Source organism: Gymnogyps californianus, chromosome Z (genome assembly GCF_018139145.2).
Source record: "Gymnogyps californianus isolate 813 chromosome Z, ASM1813914v2, whole genome shotgun sequence".
Classification (NCBI taxonomy): domain Eukaryota; kingdom Metazoa; phylum Chordata; class Aves; order Accipitriformes; family Cathartidae; genus Gymnogyps; species Gymnogyps californianus.
The window spans coordinates 18,096,973-18,115,648 of NC_059500.1; the positions used below are offsets into that span (position 1 = coordinate 18,096,973).

Here is an 18,676-nt window from a genome sequence, read left to right on the forward strand (position 1 = left end):
GAAATGTAGGTCTACCTATGCAACTTTACCTTACTTAATATAGCATTTTAAAGACAGAGCCTATTGGCTTGTATACTTTATTTGCTAACAGCAAAACAAGTCTGAATCTTAGTTTGAAACAAGCAGATGAGAAAGGGGAGTTAAATTAAAAGCTCAGTTCTGCACCAAATGAAGTCAGGAGTGAATTCTGCCATTGATTTTTAATGAAAGCAAGCTCAGTACCCACACATCATTCAGAAGTTAAAAGAAGAGCTAAGTTTTTGTATCTCTCAATCCATGCAACAATGCCATATCCTGTCACTCGGAGCTATGAATTTAAGCTTTCTTCCTTTCACAAATAACAAAACAAAACAAAACAAAACAAAAGAAATACGCAATGAAATGAAGGTATTGCTATACTTTATTTTGGTAAAACAGATGAATACACAATAGAAAGCCCATTCTAATCTATATTTAGCATTAACATAAAAGTGGATGCCTTCTATCAGATAAAACTTCTTTAAAGAGTACATACTCCTGTTAAAAGGAAAATCTACCATTCTCTGCAGTTTATCTTCAACTGAATGTAAGCAAAAAATACAGTTAACAGAGCTTCATATGATGAATAACCAATGTTAGGAAAATGGTTAAATATTAAATAGAAACTTCAATTAAAGTATTCTAGTGTACTATTCACTTCTTCTGCCATAGATGGTAGAAGAACAGAGTTGTGTTTATACATTCAGAGAACTTCAGTATAACTCAACGTTATAACACCATATGAAAAAAAGGCAGTGTGCAAGCAATGTTCTGTTCAGAAGACTTCCTGATACCTCTCAGCTGCAAGAGTACTATAAATGCTACACTACACTCTAGCGTCCTTTTTCTGAACAGCAGGCACTTCTGTCAAACATACTTTCACTTTGATTTTGGTCTAGTATCAATCTTACTAAAAAGCAGTCAACTTGTTTCCTGATATAATGCAATGAAATAATGTATTTTTAAATAGTATACCTGTTATTAAACAGTAATCAGTTATTATATCTCATTAAAACGTGCTGATTTTTACTGAATACAGAATATTTAATTTATTTAACCAGGCATCAAGTTCATTAAGTTATTCTAAAGCTTTTTGGAGATACTGTAAGGAGTTTTTAAGGAATGCTGCTTTTAAGGAATACAACCAACTAAGCACAAATGCTTTTAAATGCTGAATACAGCAGTCATCACATCAAACCCCAGAACCATATTGATTTGTACCTAATGACCACTAAAGGTGCTTTGCAGGCAGCATTTTTAAGAAAAATACCTTGCAATAATACTTTCTTTTGAATAAGAAAGCTAGAAGTCTGTTGCACAGACGAACCCTTCTTGTGTAACTTGAAAACACTAGTTTTATAACTAATGTACTATATTTGGCAAGCATGCTCATAAAAGTTAGCAATAACAAGGTTAGACTGCACCTGAGTACCTCATTAAGAAACTGATGGGAATGAGATCGACCACAACAGTAAGATTTTGCACTGAGAAAATTAGCATTGCCTGGTGTGAGAGGCCACTGGTATTAACTCAGACAGAGCACAACAGTACAAAGCTATAAACAGACCCATAAAATAATTCAGATTGGAAGGGAACTCTGGAAGTCACCTAGGCCAGCTTCCCACTCAAAGCAGGAATAATTTCAAAGGCCTTGAGCAACCTGATCTGAGCACTTCCAAGGATGGAGACTCCACAGTCTCACCAGGCAACCAGCTCTAGCATTTAACCACTCTCACAAAGAGTAATTTGTTTTTTCTTAAGTTGAAACACAGCTACACTCTCGTTCAAACAGCCAGGATACACTGGATCTCTTCTGCCACCAGGGCATGCTGCTGGCCCCCGCTCAGCCTGCTGCCCAACTCAACACCCTAGTTCTTTGCTGCAGAGTGGTTCTCTCGCCCGCTTGCAATGCTGCCAGGGCTTGTTCAGCCCTAGGCACAGGGCTTTGAACTTGCTGAATTTTGTGAGGTTCCTAATGACAAGATAGTTTGTCAACGTCTCTCTGAATGGCAGCTCTATCCTCCTGCAGTCCAGCAACTGCTGCCTCCACATTGGTGCCACCTACAAGCTTGCTGTGCATGCCTTCCACCCCACCAACCTGGTCACTAGCAACATGTTTACCAGCTTCACACACAGCACGAACCCCCATGGAAACCTCTCCTAAGCAGCTGTCTCGTAGACTTTGAACTGTCGATCACTTGAGCTCAACAGTCCAGCCAGCTTTTTGTTCATTTTGTAGTGCCATTCATCTAGTCTGTATCTTCTCAGCTTGACTACCAGGATATTGTAGAAAATCGTCAAATGCCTCCCTAGTATTCTTATCCACTCACATGAATGTAACCACTACCATTTCAATGTAACCACCGCTATTTCAAAACCTATCATCATGGTTAGATACTATTAAATCCATTAACCAGCCCAGCAAAGAAAGTGGGCATGCTGTTCTTCCTTCTGTCCCCTACCTCTACTTGTTTTTGTGGTACCTGACCTCATTAGTCCTCTGACAGTGCCCTTATTAAACTTCTCCCCTGACCCCTCTCCAAACTGCTACATAATCTATATTTGCAAACATTAACAGAATACGAAACCAAAGCAGTGGCTCATAACAGAATGATATTAAAGGATAACTAACTTAACAGGGTTTGACAGATTACATCCACTGTACCGTTATACATGTCAAAGACATTACCAAAGTAGTTTTAGGGACTGAAGCTCTAAGATATTTAGGTGTCTAGATCCCTTTGAAACTACTTGAGTTTAAAACATATACATATCCATCAGAACCTCTGCTTCAGTTTCATAAGGCATGAAGGGGCTATACATATAAGAAAGTTTGTTGTAGTCAATGGAGTTTTTTTAATCTACTTGGAGATGACATATTCTAAAAGGCACTTAAAATCAACTTAATGCACTGCATTAGCTGCCTGCTTTTTCACACATTAGGGTTTTTAAAATAACTTAGATGTGCATGGAGAATTAGATGTAGGTCTGTTACGACCCAGACCGGACAGACCAGAGGGTCGTGGAGGTTCTGGGATCCCCCCGGGCCAAATTAAGGTGAAACGACACCAAACGATCACTTTGAATGCTTTATTTGAACAATCCAAACTGTGGAAGGCGTAACGGTGGTCAGTGTGGGTTGCAGCAAAACGTTCACAAGAAGAGAGAAAAGAGAAGAAAAAAAAAGAGAGGGCGGGGAAAGAAAAGAGATAGTCACCACCCTTGGATCCCGCGGCGTCGGCAACGAGCGCGGTAATCCTCCGGGGATGGGCGCGCGTGCCACGTGGCTCTTTGCAGTTGTGTCTTTTATAGACTAAATCTCTGTCCACAGTCATGCCTCTTGAAGACTTACATGGGTTCATTCTAGACAGTTCTTGACATATATAGTCAACCAACTTCCTGCTAATGTCCCCCTTTGTTATGCAGACTGTACCTTGGTTGCTACAATGTTTGAGACATTGACAGACGTTAACTCTTTCAGTCCCTCACAAGGTCTCCAAGAGAAACAGCACATCTGGATTTAATTGCTCATCTCTGTGGTATTTTAATGAAGAAATTCCCTATTAGAGGGTACAATTAACAAGCCTTTCTATTAAAAATAGCAAAACACATTTAAACCCTAATGATTTTACAGGCTCAAAACTCCATTTGATGAAAACTCCAACAAAGAGTTGGAGAAATTATCAAGTTTCTGAATCAAATCCTAATAGACACTGAGGGAAAAAGTTAAAAGGATTATTCCCAAATTGCGTAAGTGTAATATTGAATTCAGAACTATCAGGAAAAACAAGTTCCATACATTATAAAACTGAAGTGCACCACTACTGTTGTCCCATACAAGTAACAAAACATAAGAACCTCCAAATCACACTTTTTGAGCATCCTTCTTTATAAAATACCACTCTCATGATTTACCATTTTCTAGCAGTTAGGAATACAATGCAGTGTTAACAAAACTAGCCATGGTTAGTCACTGTCCCCTCATAAAAGTCTGACCTTATCTCTGATTAACTTTTCTAGCAGTGGATTTCTCCAGACTGTTTGGCTTCCTTAATAAACCTACAAACTGTAGGTGTTTTATTGAAGGTAAGGAGCATTTTCTTTCCACTATCTGATGTGAGCATCAAAATACATAATTCCTGAACATTTCACATTCATTCCAATCTGCTCCATTTATTCTCTCCCTAGTGCACAATTCACCTATTTTCCATTTCATTAAACCGGACTTTTGAAATAAATAGAAATGTTGAAGTGCTGGTACTAAACAGAAGTACAAGGAAGAATGTCTATTCCATGACTCCATAAGAAAATGCAAATATTTTATAACAAACATTGTAAGGTTGTATAAGCAGATATTGTCAATTCATACAAAAAAGTGTGCCTTTTAAGGTGCTGCTTCCAAAACCTAAGGAGCATGCACACTCAATTTTATTTAAAATCTCTAGCCTTTTGGATAACAGTTGATTGACTGCTTAAAAAAGAAAAAAACCAAAAAACCAAAAAACTCAGAAAATTGTATTATTGATGGTTAATATAGAAACAATTAAGAAAAACATGTAGAAAGAAATAAAGATCAGCCACAGTAAGTATCTGTTACTCATTAGGTAAGAAAAATTCCACTTAACTTTACAACATAAATCATCTACTATCTACTACTGTTGTGCCAGAAGAGCCATAGGATGAGGCATCCAGGACTCATTTTGTCTATTTTCTTTACACAGTGCCCAGCAAGACAAAAATTAAGTACAGCAAGGACACATTCTCCTTTACATGACTAAGCTAATACAGCTGGACATTCATGAGAAGACAAACTTGAGATTAAACGAAAACCACCTGTTACAGACAGTTTGAAGGTCTGCAATATTGACATAGATGTTTAATAGCATTAGGAACTGAGGACAAGAATTTAAAAAGACACTTTTACCAGAAATGATAGGCATCATTGGTGTAACTCAGAAATGGTATGTAGAAAGATGGAGGAAAAAAAATAGCTGAGGACTATGTCTCCGAAGCCAAAGGATAGCTATACTTCCAGTAACAAAACAGGCAACTAATAGGCTGACATATCCAGGAGTTTGAAGTTGGATTATTTTTTCCAAGCAGAAAGCATTACAGTCTTTGACAAAAAACATTTCAGCAGAGCTTGTGGAGCAAAAGTACGATCCTGGTAAAGCTATAAAAGAGCACAGTGCTCAGAAGACAGTATTTGACTTAAAAAATGAGAAAGTGACACACAGGTGCTTTGCAAGGGATAAATCTGGATGGGAAATCAGATGGTGGAATGAGATACAGTCACTAAAAGGAGAAGATTCCAACCACCACCTTCCACAGCTGAAATGGAAGACAAAAAAAAAAAATTAATAAATGAAAGCAGGCCAAAAAAACTAGAGGTGGAAGAAGTCAGGTCACTCTGATAATTCATTCTCGGGAAAGTCAGGAAAAAAAAAAAACCTAAGAAATTCTAGGCATACAGATTGAAAAAGGGAGGGAGGTTCGAGTGGTGCATCTGAAGTGACAGGAAAGCTTGGTTTTGTAAAAATGAAACTCAAATAGGCTGAGGGGAAAACAAAAGAAAAAAAAAAAGAGGGGGTAACTGAAGAAGAATCTGAATGAAGTAAGACCACATCAGTCAGAGGATGTTCAGACAAGCTCTACAGTATTTTTATGTCATTAATAACTCTGGGATATGTCAGGGATGGCTTTCCTCAAAAGGAAATACTGTTCTGTTTCATAGCACCACATTCCAGGTGAAATTCACCTATGCCCATCTCAGATGCAAGCCTCAGAAATGACAAGAAAACTCACAGAATTGGCAGCACTTAAACCAACACTTATTTGGGTATAACAGTCTTCAGCTCCCGCCTACTTTTGTAACCATCACAGCATGAAAAGTAAAATACATTTTTTTTTAGGTTTTTGCTTTGTGTTACATTTATAAAAATCAACAGTAATTCCTGTAAAGGAACCATTGGTATTTTTAGTATTCCTTATGATTAAATTTGGAAGCCCTGATCAATGTTGAAACATCTCTGGCTTCTCTTACAATACACTACCATTGCTAAGGCAAAGTTGCACTTGGTGTAATTACAGAAAAGAAGCAGATCAAAGGTACTAGGGTTGCTTTAATTAACAAGATTATCCTCTGCTGCAGTCCTCATCTCTGGTTGTGCTCCTATTAGCCTATAGTTGTTCATAGTCAAAAGGATGTTGACAGCCTGACATAGCCTTTATTTTTTTTTTTATTTTAATGTCAGCAGATCAAAATGGATGCTAATCAAGACAGCCAAGCACAAAATAATGTTGCCTAAAAAGGTCACTACTCATTAATCTGATCACAACATAATAGGAAATGAATAAATGCCTTTGAAATTTAGCCCAGCAGAAAGAAGTAATATTCAATCACTAAAATTTTTAATTCATCAACAGTTCTCGCACCACTCATTACTGCTAATACAGGCCAAAGAAACAACAGCATGAGAAACTGCTCTGGATACAGTAACTGCTAAATGCAGAACAAAAATAAACTGAAATCCACTGACCAATGTTTAGTTTGGTATTTATAATTCTAACCAATAGAAACTGCAGAATTTACTGTGTAAACTACAATTATTTAAAGCAACATTAATGAAAGCATGTTAAGATTATAAGGGCACTGAACTTGAAAACTAACACTTGGTAATTTTTCCACTTACCTTTAGCTTCTCTTCCTAAAATGTGGTACAGAATACATATATCTTAGTTCATCAATTTCAAACAAGTTACAGCTTCATCTGTAGTTGGTAAATTCTACATCTATTTTATTATTAAGTATATAACTTCAAGAGTACCTCCTAATATTCTTTAAAACTCCTTGAGAATCTTCTACTGAAAATAAATTAAAAACCCAAAAAACATATGTGTCTACGAAGGAAAAAGGTAGTTCTTGAATGGTAGAGACTTTCAGCTTGTGTACTCTTGCTTTCCACACTCCCAGTCCTATTAAAATTTCTTAGCCTCTTCAGAAGAGCTGACATATTACTGCATAAATACCTCTGCTGCTCCAATGGCAGGAAAATCTGCATAAATGCTTAATGCTGAAATAACTTTCACAGCTTGTAAAATAACTTTCTGCAGTTGCAAAAATAAGCATTTATTGTTAAATAATTCTGCATTAGGCTGTAAAACCTTTAAGGAATGTTTTCCCCTTGATGTATATGTGTTTAAATGTAAAACTCACAACAGTAATTTGTTCTGTGGTCTTGCGGCTGGATTCTCTGCCGGCCAGTAAGTACAATCAACTGCAGGTCTGGGGGCGGGCAGGCCGACAGCACCTCCTTGCTTGAGAACTTAACTCACCTTCTAGCTTTCTAAGGGCACTGCTTCAGATCTCTCTATGCAAATATACAGATATCCAAGCTGGCTATCAACACATAAATCAAGTATCAAAAAGAATACAGTCATGGCAACAGAGCTCCTTTTCATGCCACTCATGTTTGCTACAGGGTTGACAAAGCCCCAAAGCAGGGTCAGACATCTGATTTACACCAAGGTCTCTCTTACCTTCTCAGCTGCCTATATACCTACACTTATGGAAACTGAAACACATTTACATGTCTACCCTTCTGTATTAAATTATATACATATTTGAAATTATTTATACAAAAATCACTAAGTGTCAGGAGTAAACCCTTATTTTACATTCACAGTGAGGAGATGAGAAATCTTTGCCAATACTTCTAGCTACTTTTTGAAGAAATACAACTTACAGGTGACAAGGCCTGTAACTATTTTATCAGGCTCATCTGCGTTGAAACTAGGTTACAAAAGTCTCATCAATTCACCAGTTCAGGGAATTCTGTCCCGATATTTGGGTGACACTTTGAAAAACCTATGCATGCAATTAGTAGGCCAACACAAGGGTACAACAGAATTGCAAATGCACCATGTTTTTGGAAAAGTAATAAATGAAAAAAGTCACCAGACATAAAATTCAGTTCCACAGGCCAAAAATCCGTGAACAGATAAATCATTTCTGATTCCTTCACCCATACTGCAACACACAGAACAATTAACCCACTTCGCTATTAACAGCAACAGCTGAAGACAACTCTTTTAAAAAACATAATTCCTCTCCCCAGTGTTTCCCTGCTAGGCACTCCTGTCTTCCCCAGCCTCAAGCTGCATCACTGACAAAGTCCTTCCACACAAATCCAAAGGCAGACCTCAGATTTAATTTCTTCAACATAATCACTCTTCACACACACTCTGTTAGACATATTTGCAAAATACTGAATACTACCTACCAAAATATCTGCCTCCGCAAATGCTGATGCTGCGGACACTCTTGAGATACTGTCATGTAAACTACAATACATAGCAACTTCATAATGCAACCTTTGACTGTGACTAAGAACTGGAAATCCAGTTTCATGTTTACAAAAGATTACTATTTCTAGAGGTTTTTGCCTCATCTCAGAATTAAATGTTATCACCAGCTACTTGTGCTCTTCTGGCAGATCTCTGATCTGCCATTGTCTCATTACTATCCTATAATTTCGCCAAGACCAACTCCTCTGTTGAAGGCGCTACTTCTTTCTGCCAGCTTTTGCTCAAATGGCGAGGAATGAGAGTATTAATATAACCTCATCATCAGTGGTTACATTATTATCTTTTGTATCTCGCAAGAAAGATACCTATAATTAATTTGAATTTATTTTGAATGGGGACACTTTTGATTTAGTAGTATTAAGTTATCTCAGTGCTCTTTCACAGCAGTTTAAACTTATCCAACTCAAGCTTCCACAGTTCCACCTTCTACCTCCAGTCTGATAACCCTACCCACAGCAGGCAGAAAGCTGGTAAAAGCCTGTCCAGCAGAAAATTCACCCAGCAGAACAGCTAATCGCTTTGTTCAGCCTGGAGAAGAGAAGGCTGAGGGGTGACTTCATCACAGTCTATAGCTTCCTCAAGGGGGGCAGCGGAGGGAGAGGTGCTGATCTCCTCTCTCCAGTGACCAGCAATAGAACATGAGGAAATGGAATGAAGCTGTGTCAGGGGAAGTTGAGACTGGACATTAGGAAAAGGTTCTTCACTGAGAGGGTAGTCGGTCACTGGAACAGGCTCCCCAGGGAAGTGGTCACGGCACTAAGCCTGTCAGAGTTCAAGGAGCGTCTGGATGACACTCTTAAGTCATATGGTCTAGTTTTAGATAGTCCTGCGAGGAGCAGGGAGTTGGACTCGATGATCCTGATGGGTCCCTTCCAACTTGAGATATTCTATGATAATTAACCTACATTGGATTAGAACATTGCTCTCAGCAATGGTGGTCACAGGGCACGGTTCTCAGCCACCACTGGAGTAACCATCCCTTTGCTATCAGAGTCTAAGACCCAGATAGAGCTTGAGAAGGAGGACACACCTCTGCAAGTCTCAAGCTGCAGGGAGTGCTTGGGGCCTATCACTGGGGCATGTGGTCTTCTAGCCTGCAGGAGGCGTGCAGTTGTCCACCAGCTGTGCTACAAAGTGAAAGAGCTGTGGGAGAAGGTCACTCTGCACAGAATCAAAGAGCTTAAGAAAGATATCAGCTGGATGTCTTCTGAGACCCTGAACCTTCAGCTGCAGCAGAGAGGCACGAAGAACCCGTGCCCATGAAGCTGGTAAGACACAACTCCTATTATAATGAAGGCTGGAAGGTGGTGGCCTCTCACACCAGGAGGAAGGCTCCTGCCCCACCCAGTGACTTGCAGTCACACAATAGGTTCACTGTCTTCATAGCTGATGAGAAGCTGGGAGTGCTGTCCAATGGAGCATCTCTGATGGCTTGGCGTGACCCACTCAGGACCACTAGAAGGAAGCAGGAAGTGATAGTGGTAGAAGACTCCCTGCTGCAGGGGATGGAGGCCCCTCATGGGGGTAAAACTACCCTTTACCTTGGGGTAAATGGGGTAAAACTACCCTTTGCCAACAGGCTGGCCAAACTATTGTTAGGGAGAGCTTTAAACTAGAAATTATTACAACCTCATTGGGATCATGGAGATATGGTGGGATATCTTACATGACTGGCATGCTGTGATGGAGTAATACGGGCTTTTTAGGAAGGACAGCCTAGGAAGGCAAGTAGGGCAGGTTGCCCTTTATGTGAGACACCAGCTGAAATGCCTGGAGCTTAGCCTTGGGACAAGTCAGGAGTCAGCTGAACGCATATAGGTCAAGATTAGCAGGCAGACCAACACAGGTGTTTTGTAGTGGGTATCTGCTCTAGACCTGATCAGGTAGAAGTAGATGAGGCTTTCCTCAAACAACTGTAAGAAGCTTTACTTCACAGGCCTTGGTTCTCCTGGGCAGCTTTAACTATCCTGATATCTGCTGGAAGGACAATACAGCAGGGCTCAAGCAATCTAGATTTGAGTACATTGATGACAAATTCCTGGCACAGGTGATTGAGGAACCCACAAGGAAAGTTGTTCTGCTGAATGTGATACTTACGAACAAGGGAGAGGCAGCCTTGGCATGACCATGAGATGGTGGAGTTCAGGATCCTAAGGAGAGAGAGCAGAGCAAAAAGTAGGACCATTGCCTTGCATTTCTGGACAGCAGACTTGTTCAGGGATCTGCTTGGAAGAATCCCACGTGATGTGGCCATGAAGAGAAAAGCAGTCTAGGAGAGTTGGCTGATATTCAAGGATCACCTCCTCCAAACTCAGGAAAGGTCCATCCCACCAAGTAGGAAAGCAGCAGAAATGGCAGGAAGCCTGCATGGATGAGCCAGGAGCTCCTGACTAAACTCTGACTTAAAAAAACAAAAAAATGTACATGAAATGGAAGCAGGGACAGGTGACCCAGGAGGAATACAGAGCTGCTGTCCGAGCATGTAGGGATGGCCAAGGCTGACCTGGAGTTTAATCTCATAAGGGATGTGAAGGGCAGAAGAAAGGCTTGTACAAGTACATGAACAACAAAAAAGGTGGTGAGGGAAACATGAGCCCACTGCTGAATGGGGCAGGGGAACTGGTGATACAGCACAGGGAAAAGGCTGAGGTGCTCAATGCCTTCTTTGCCTCTGTCTTTACCAGTAAAACCAGCCTTTGGGAATTCCAAATTGAAACCAGAGCAGAAAGTATGGAGCAAGGAAGACTTACCCTTGGTGGAGGAGGACAAGGTTAGGGAGCACTTAAACAAACTGGATGTTCAAAAGTCCATGGGGCCTGATGGGTTGCATCCGTGCATGCTAAGGGACCTGGCTGACACTATTGTGAGGCCAGTTTTGATTATCTCTGGATAGTGGGAGAGGCTGCTGAAGACTGAAAGAAAGCAAATGTCACTTCTGTCTGCAAGATGGGCAAGAAGATCCAGGAAACTACAGGTCAGTCAACCTCACATCAGTCCCTGGGAAGTTACTGGAGAAAAGCTTCATGGAAACCATTTCCAAACACATGAAGGACAAGAAGGGGATTGGGAATAGACAGATGGATCTACAAACGGGAAATCAGGTTTGACCAACCTGATGGCCTTCTACAGTGAGGTGAGCAGGTTGGTGGATAAAGTGAGAGCAGTGGATGTTGTTTACCTCAACTTTGGTAAGATTCTGACAGTGTCTCAGCGTCCCGTAACACCCTCCTAGATAAATTGGTAAAGTACCACTTAGATAAGCCTACAGTGAGGAAGAGTGAGAACTGGCTGAACAGCCAGGTGCAGAGGGTTATGACTAGTGCGACAAAGTCCAGTTGGAGGCAAGTCGCTAGTGGAGTACTCCAGGCATTGATACTGGGGCCAATGCTCTTCATTAGTGACCTGATGCTGGGACAGAGTGCGCCCTCAGCAAATTCACAGATGATACACTGGGAGGAGTGGCAGGTACATGGCTGTGCTGCCATCCAGAGGTGTGCCCGAAAAATGAACCCTTTCAAGAAAAGAAGGCTCAGAAAACAATGTAGGAAGTCACCACAGCTATCATAAAGGCAGCTGGACTTATTTCAACACAAAGGGGACTGGAGGGTGGCCTTTGCTTTAGATAAACTGCTGTATCAATTAAGTGTGTCAACTGTTTGTGTAAATGGCCTCCCCTGAGACAATCAATAGAGAGTATTATCTTCCTGACGCAGCCAGACCAGCAGAGAAAGTATTTATGTGGCTCAGCTCAGCATAGTATAAAAGCTGAACAACCACCAAATGAACTTTGAAGAGAGCAATGGGCTTGAGCTGGGTTCAACCCACGCACTCCTTCCTGGCAATTCAGGACACACGGTGTAGCAATGGGTAGCACATAGAGACCAGCAATCACATTTCTATTGTGAGCCAATATCCACTGTAGATTGCAATTGCCATATTGTGATTCTACTGTGTTTTCAGTACACTGCTGTATCACTCTGCTAAATCAAAATTTGTGTAACGTCAGATATGTTCAAATAAGTAAACCTGCTATTAAACTTTCAACCTTTCCCTATGTGGAATATCTAGAAGAACGTCATCAGGGAATATTGGACTCTGACAAGAAGGACCTTGACAGGCTGGAGAAATGGGCTACATTTAAAAAATGGTACATACAAAATGGAGTACATGCTTTGGACCAAATGGCCGGAAAACAGCTCTGTAGAGAAGGACCTGGCAGACAAGCAGCTAATCATGAGCCAGCAAAGTGTCACTGCCCTTGCTACAAAGGCAGCCAACAGCATCCTGGGCTCCATTGAGAACACTGCCTGGAGGTCAAGGGAGGTGATCCTTCCTCTCTACTCAGCACTAGTAAGGCCACTTCTAGAGTGTTGGGTCCAGTTCTGGGCTTCCCAGTACAAGACAAACTTACTGCAGCATGTTCAGCACATGGCCAAAGACGACTAAGGGACTGGAGCATTTTTCATATGAGGAGAGGCTGAGAGCTGGGACTCTTCAGCCTGGAAAAGAGAAGGCTCAGGAGGATCTTATCCATGTGTATAAATGCCTGATGGGAGGGAATGAAGATGAAGGAGCCAGACTTCTCAGCAGCACCCACTATCAGGGCAAGAGGCAATGGGCACAAGTAAAACACGTGAAACTCCATCTGAACACAGGAAAACTTTTTTACTGGTCGAACACTGGAAGAGGTTCCCAGAGTGGTGGTGGAGGCTCCATCCTTGGCGATATTCAAAATCCAACTGGACATGGTTCTGGGCAACCTGCTCTAGCTGACCCTGCTTGAGCAGGGTCTGGACTAGATGATCTCAAGAGGTCCCTGCCAACGTCACTCATTCTGTGATTCTGTGATAAGAGCAACAGTGACACGACAGAGTGATCATACTACAGCCGCAGCTGAGAATCCTAACCCTGCCGGACTGTGAGAGTGGTCATTGACAATTATGTCCTGATAGGAAGTGGGTATTCCTCTTTACACAGCAAAAGAAAAAGCTCCTAAAATGGAAAAAAATGACCCAAAGTATGAGATGGTAATACTGCTCCTTTTCACCACCATTTGGAGAAGGAGTTATATTACTAAAATCTTGTTATCACTGCTGCACCAACCACAAATAGGAGAGATCCCCATAGACTAGACAATACTCTCCTTCACAGTAGCACTGTACATACACACACTAATACCAAATGATGACATACAGGAACTCCCTCCCGAAATCCTGTAAGAGTCCTTCCAGTCACACAGTGAACCCACCTCTCCCCATGAAGGAAAATAATTACTGGCACAACCTTGTTTTTAGTTGCTGTCAAATTTAACAAGCATGTGAATGGATCTCATTTTTGTTTCATCTGCTCAGTCTTTTCCTTTTTGTCTCCTGATGACGCACAAATTTAGCTCCTTCTAAACTCTGCAGAATCACCTTATTTATCCATGTAATTTTGACATGTAGGGTCTCAGATACACTTGTAAACCCACTTTATACATTTAATTATACTGAAAATGAGTAAATTCAGCAAAAATATTGCTCCAATTTAGGAGTCTTTAAAAGTGCTAATAGCATTTTAAAAAATTTGCCTTTGATACACCACTTAAGAACCGAGAATAATAAAATGCACTCAAGTGATGCCTGTCACCTACCCATGTGTATTTTTTTTCTTCTTTTCAAAGCAAACATAATAGGAAATGCATGAAACTTTTAAAAAAATATCCTACAGAATAGTAAGTCACCGCTTACAAGTCATGAACCTTGGGAAAATATACAGTTTCAGTTACATACGAAGTTTATTTAAGCAGTGATAAGGAATCAATACTTTCAGGGAGTGAAAAATTGTAGCAAATTTAGAGCAGTGAAAATACATGCGTAGAGTTCATTTTTAAGAACATCAAAGAAATCAAAGGCTATGAACCTATTTTCTTGCAGCAGAAATTGCTAAAAGAATTAATATATGCTTATTTCACTTCCTCTGATAGTTAATTAAATTTTAAAATTTATATTTACACTTAAATACCATACCAATGTGCTATAAAGCAACTGCATATATTTATTGTGTTGAAGAAAGACCACATTTCTTCTTCAGACTCAGCCTTTATGTGACTTAAGAGGATTATTAACAAATATGGGACACTTATGTAAAAACATTATATTTTTCCTCAAAATATGAAGCAGCATTATGCCATCACATGTCATTATCAATCTACCAACGCTATCAAAAGCGCTCACACAGTACCCAAATTAAGTATAGTATCTGTAATATTTTAGATATAGGCAAAGGGAGCATTTGTATTAAAGGATTAAAGTTATTCCTTCTCTTTTTTTTTTTTCCCCTCTTGAGATACAAATACCGTATAACAGCATATGTCATAGCAGAACCTGAGAAAACACCAGTGGTTGTTATCCTAACTTTACAACATAAATTAGTCCTGCAAACGTGTTTCCAGTGGGGATTGGTGATGGCCCACAAGAGACCTAGCAATGCTCACAGATCATAAATGATAATCAGGAAAAACTAACATTTTTAACTGTGAAAACATTCCTCAGAAGTTCTACTACAGTAAAATTCGGCACATGCACAGTCAAGGTCTGTGGTAACAAGTCATTGTGCATTTATCGCTTTTGTACTACCAAAAGGCTTTTTCCCTAACAGCACACCAAGTATCTCGAAAAGGGTGAACTCTGACCCACCCAAGGACACAATTTTAAAATGTTATATTGCTCTCAGAGTGTGACACCACAAAATCAAATTGTTGTCCTATATGGCTTCAGTTGTGGGGCCTGCTCATTTTGTTTTCCATGCTAACAGCAACTTGGAAACTATATGGAGCTTATTCTCCAATTTAAATGTTTGGGTGTGGGGCTTTAACTTCTGAAAGCAAGTCGAACATTTAAGTCAGCTGAGAAAGCTTAAGAAGTGATCAAATAACCATCAGTGATTCATCACCACTGACCTTTTGGTTTTGGCAGACAAACAGAATACATATTAAAGTGTGGCCTCAAGAATAAAACAGCATAAAGTCAACTGCACATACTTCATTTGCATTAGCCGTTTGCCATCTCAAACACCAACTATGAGTAGGATCATTTTCCACAATCTTTTTTTTTTTAAACTAGCACTTACACACATAAAAGCCTTCAAAATGTAAAATTTCATTACATTATTTCATTCAAATTCTCCACCATAAGCTATTGCAAATGCTAGCATTTTCTCCACCACCACCACCAGCAACAGAGTCTCAAACACATAATACTTAGAAACATTCTGTTCCTCCAGGACACTCAAGTCATTCACATTATTCAAAATGAAAACTTATCTACCTTACTCCCACATTTCTGTTTCACATCTTGACTGAGTACTTGTTAGAAAGCTGTCAATCAGCTGTCTTGCCATATTAGAAAAAAAAGCCAAAACCTTAAGTCGGTCCCTGTGAGGAATCACCAGATGATGCTAAAGAGAACCCACTCTTCTGTGCTTTTGTACTGAATTCACACCATCACCACTATAAACATTGATTCCAAATACTCTTAAATTACATTCATTAAGGTGCTTTACAGTAAAAATCTACTCTAGAGTTTAGAAAATCAAGGGATTCAGTTAAAGATACGTGCCTTCAACCATCACCATCATGATAATGTTCAGGGTAATAATCAAGTTTCATAATATTCCTTCCCATGATGTACCCTAGGTTGCTGGCTTGTTCACTTTTCCTCCAAGTTATGGTGCAGAAAGCTGTGCTCAGTGACAAGCATAATTTAGTTATATTCCTGAGGAAGAGGATGGAGAGGACACACTGCAAAAATGGACTGATTGCACAATTCAGCCTTGCATCGTAATCTCCATCAAAATTTTAGTTTTAAAAAAATTGCCACTTCCTTTGTTTCTTAAAAAGCAAGAAGCTCTGTGGTCTTTTTATCCTTCTTGGTTTCTCTGCCCCTGCATTTCTTTCAGTGTCTGTCCTCACTGTACCCATGCTCTTCACAGCAAGTGTAATTAATTTAGAGCTCTTTAGGAAGCTGGTGTTTTAATACTACATGGTGATGAGAAGCTGAGTAAATACTTTCCATCAGCTTTTACTATGAAAGAAAACAGGGAGATGCCTATGCTAGAAACCATTTTTGTAGGTGACTCATCAGAGAATCTGTCCAAAATTGAAGGAACCAAAGTAGAGGTTCTGAAACACACTGACAAGATAAACAACAATAATCAGCAGCACCCTATAGGCATTTTAAAAGAACTCAAGGTTAAATAGCTGAATAAGGAATGACAGTGGGTTAACCCTCATTCAGCAGTTCCTTGGCACCTCAGGACTAGAAATGGCAACCGTGAAACAACTTTAAAAAAAATAAAAATCTGCAACAAATAAAACTGTTAATGTAAGAAGAAATTATAATTAAAAATATGGCTAGTGAACACTTACAGAAATATATGATTTACATGAGAAGAATTGGCATGGCTTTTGCAAAAGGAAATCTTGCTTTTCAAAACTATTTAAGATCTCTGAAAGATTCAACAAACATGGGGGTGAGGGTGCTGTAGTTATCAAAAATCAGCTTTGGCTTTCCAAAGACTTTTAACAAAATGCCTTACCAAAAGGTTACTAGGAAACTAAGCAGCCATAGCATGAGGAATGGTCCTTATAAGAGTAAGCAGAAACACGTTACCCAAGGTACAAATCTCTGGCTTGCTCACACCTTGAGTACTATGTGCAAAAGAGGAAGTTAGAAGCCACAACCACAATAAGTGAAAACATAATTCTTCCCACTCAGGGTTTGTAGGCCTGAGGTATCTTCTTGCTAGCCAGACGTTTCAGACACAAGAACTTTACATGGGTTCAAGGGGGACTGGAGAAACACACAGAAGGAAAAAAAAATATCTACTGGGGCATATTAAATAATTTTGAATGGATTTCAAAATTAGCTGTAAAGAGGTTAGATAAAGTTAGTTTCGTGTTTTCTTTTGACAAAGCACCAAAGACTGAGGAGCCATACTGAGGTCTAATGTACTTCACTGCATGGCACTTAGGAGACACCTCACCCTCCCACAGTCTCCAGGGAACATTTTCCACCTTCTCCAGGTGTCACAGAAGCAGGCCGTGCTTAGAAAGACAGGCTTGGGGTCTAACCCAGTACAGCCAAACTTACATGCCTGGTGAGAACCAGAGACTTCTTAAAATAAATAAACAAACAACAAATAAATAAAACTTCACACCAGCTCGTTGCCAGCCTCTGTAAGTCCCCCCAAGCGCTCCCCACCTGCCCGCTGCCCACCATCTTCACCGCCAGGCGCTGCTGAAGCGGTTTCCCCGCCCCGCCGCAGGGAAGGCGGTTTCCTGAGGTGAAACAAACGGCCGACGGCCGGCCCCAAACTCTGATCTACCGCCAGCTCCACTGCCTACGTACGGACACACACCTCGATGAGGTACGCACAGACGCTGCCACAGAGACACAGCCCGTCTCACACAGAGACATGCGAGATCTCAGTTAAACTCGAGCCGCTACCTGCGTGTGTGTGTGTGCGTGTGAGGGCGACTTCTTCCCTGCTAAGTAACCGACCCCCCGTCTGGCCCGTTGCTAAGTAACCAAACCCCCTTTGCCCAGAGCTCTGCACCGCACGCAGCCCCCCGCCCCGCCGCCGCCGCCACCACGACGCACCGCCCCAGGCCCTCAGCGCAGCCTCCCGAAGATCGGGGCGGGGCGAAAGCCGGCCGGGCCGGCCGGGCCCGCCGGCCCCGCGGCTCCTGCACGGCTCTGCCCGGCGCGTCACCTGCAGCGCCCGCACTCCGGCCGCCTCTCGCAGCGCTCCACCGGCAGCTCCCACAGGCCCGCGCAGCCCTCGTGCTCCTCGCCCTCCTCGCTCCGCGCCGGGGCCGGGGCCGGGGCCGGGGCCACGCCGCTGCCGGCCGCCGCGCTGCCCCGTTCCATGCCGGCGCGGCGGGAGGCGCCGGTCGCCACCAGGGGGCGCCGGCCGGCAGAAAAGGCCGCCGTCCGTGCTCACGTGAGGCGCCCCCGCCCGTTCGCGGGGCGCCGCCCCTTCGCGGAGGCTCCTCCAATCGGAGCGCGGGGAGCCTTTCACCCGGCGCGCGGGGGGCTGGCTCTCCCCTCGCGGGCCCCTCCCGCCGCCTCCCCGGGGTGGGGCGCCCGGCGCGGCTGGGGCCTGAGGCCTCGGGAGCGCGGAGCTGCCTCTGCGCTTACCGGGGAGGGTGTCGGCGCCTGCAGGCGGCGAGAGCGGCGCTAACAGCCTGCCTGGCACAGCGGCGCAGCCGGCGGGGCCGGGCCTAGCGCCTCCCGGCAGGCCTCGGCCT

General features: G+C 42.0%; 1 protein-coding gene across 1 annotated transcript in view; it reads right to left on the bottom strand.

Annotated features, from left to right (window-relative positions):
• The window catches only part of DTWD2 (DTW domain containing 2), a 95,716-nt gene extending 77,420 nt beyond the window's left edge, over positions 1-18,296 (bottom strand). The window contains exon 1 of the mRNA XM_050913343.1: positions 18,139-18,296. Coding sequence (XP_050769300.1) covers positions 18,139-18,296 — 158 coding nt within the window. The remainder of the gene's footprint in view (positions 1-18,138) is intronic.
• Between the last annotated feature and the right edge of the window lie 380 nt (positions 18,297-18,676).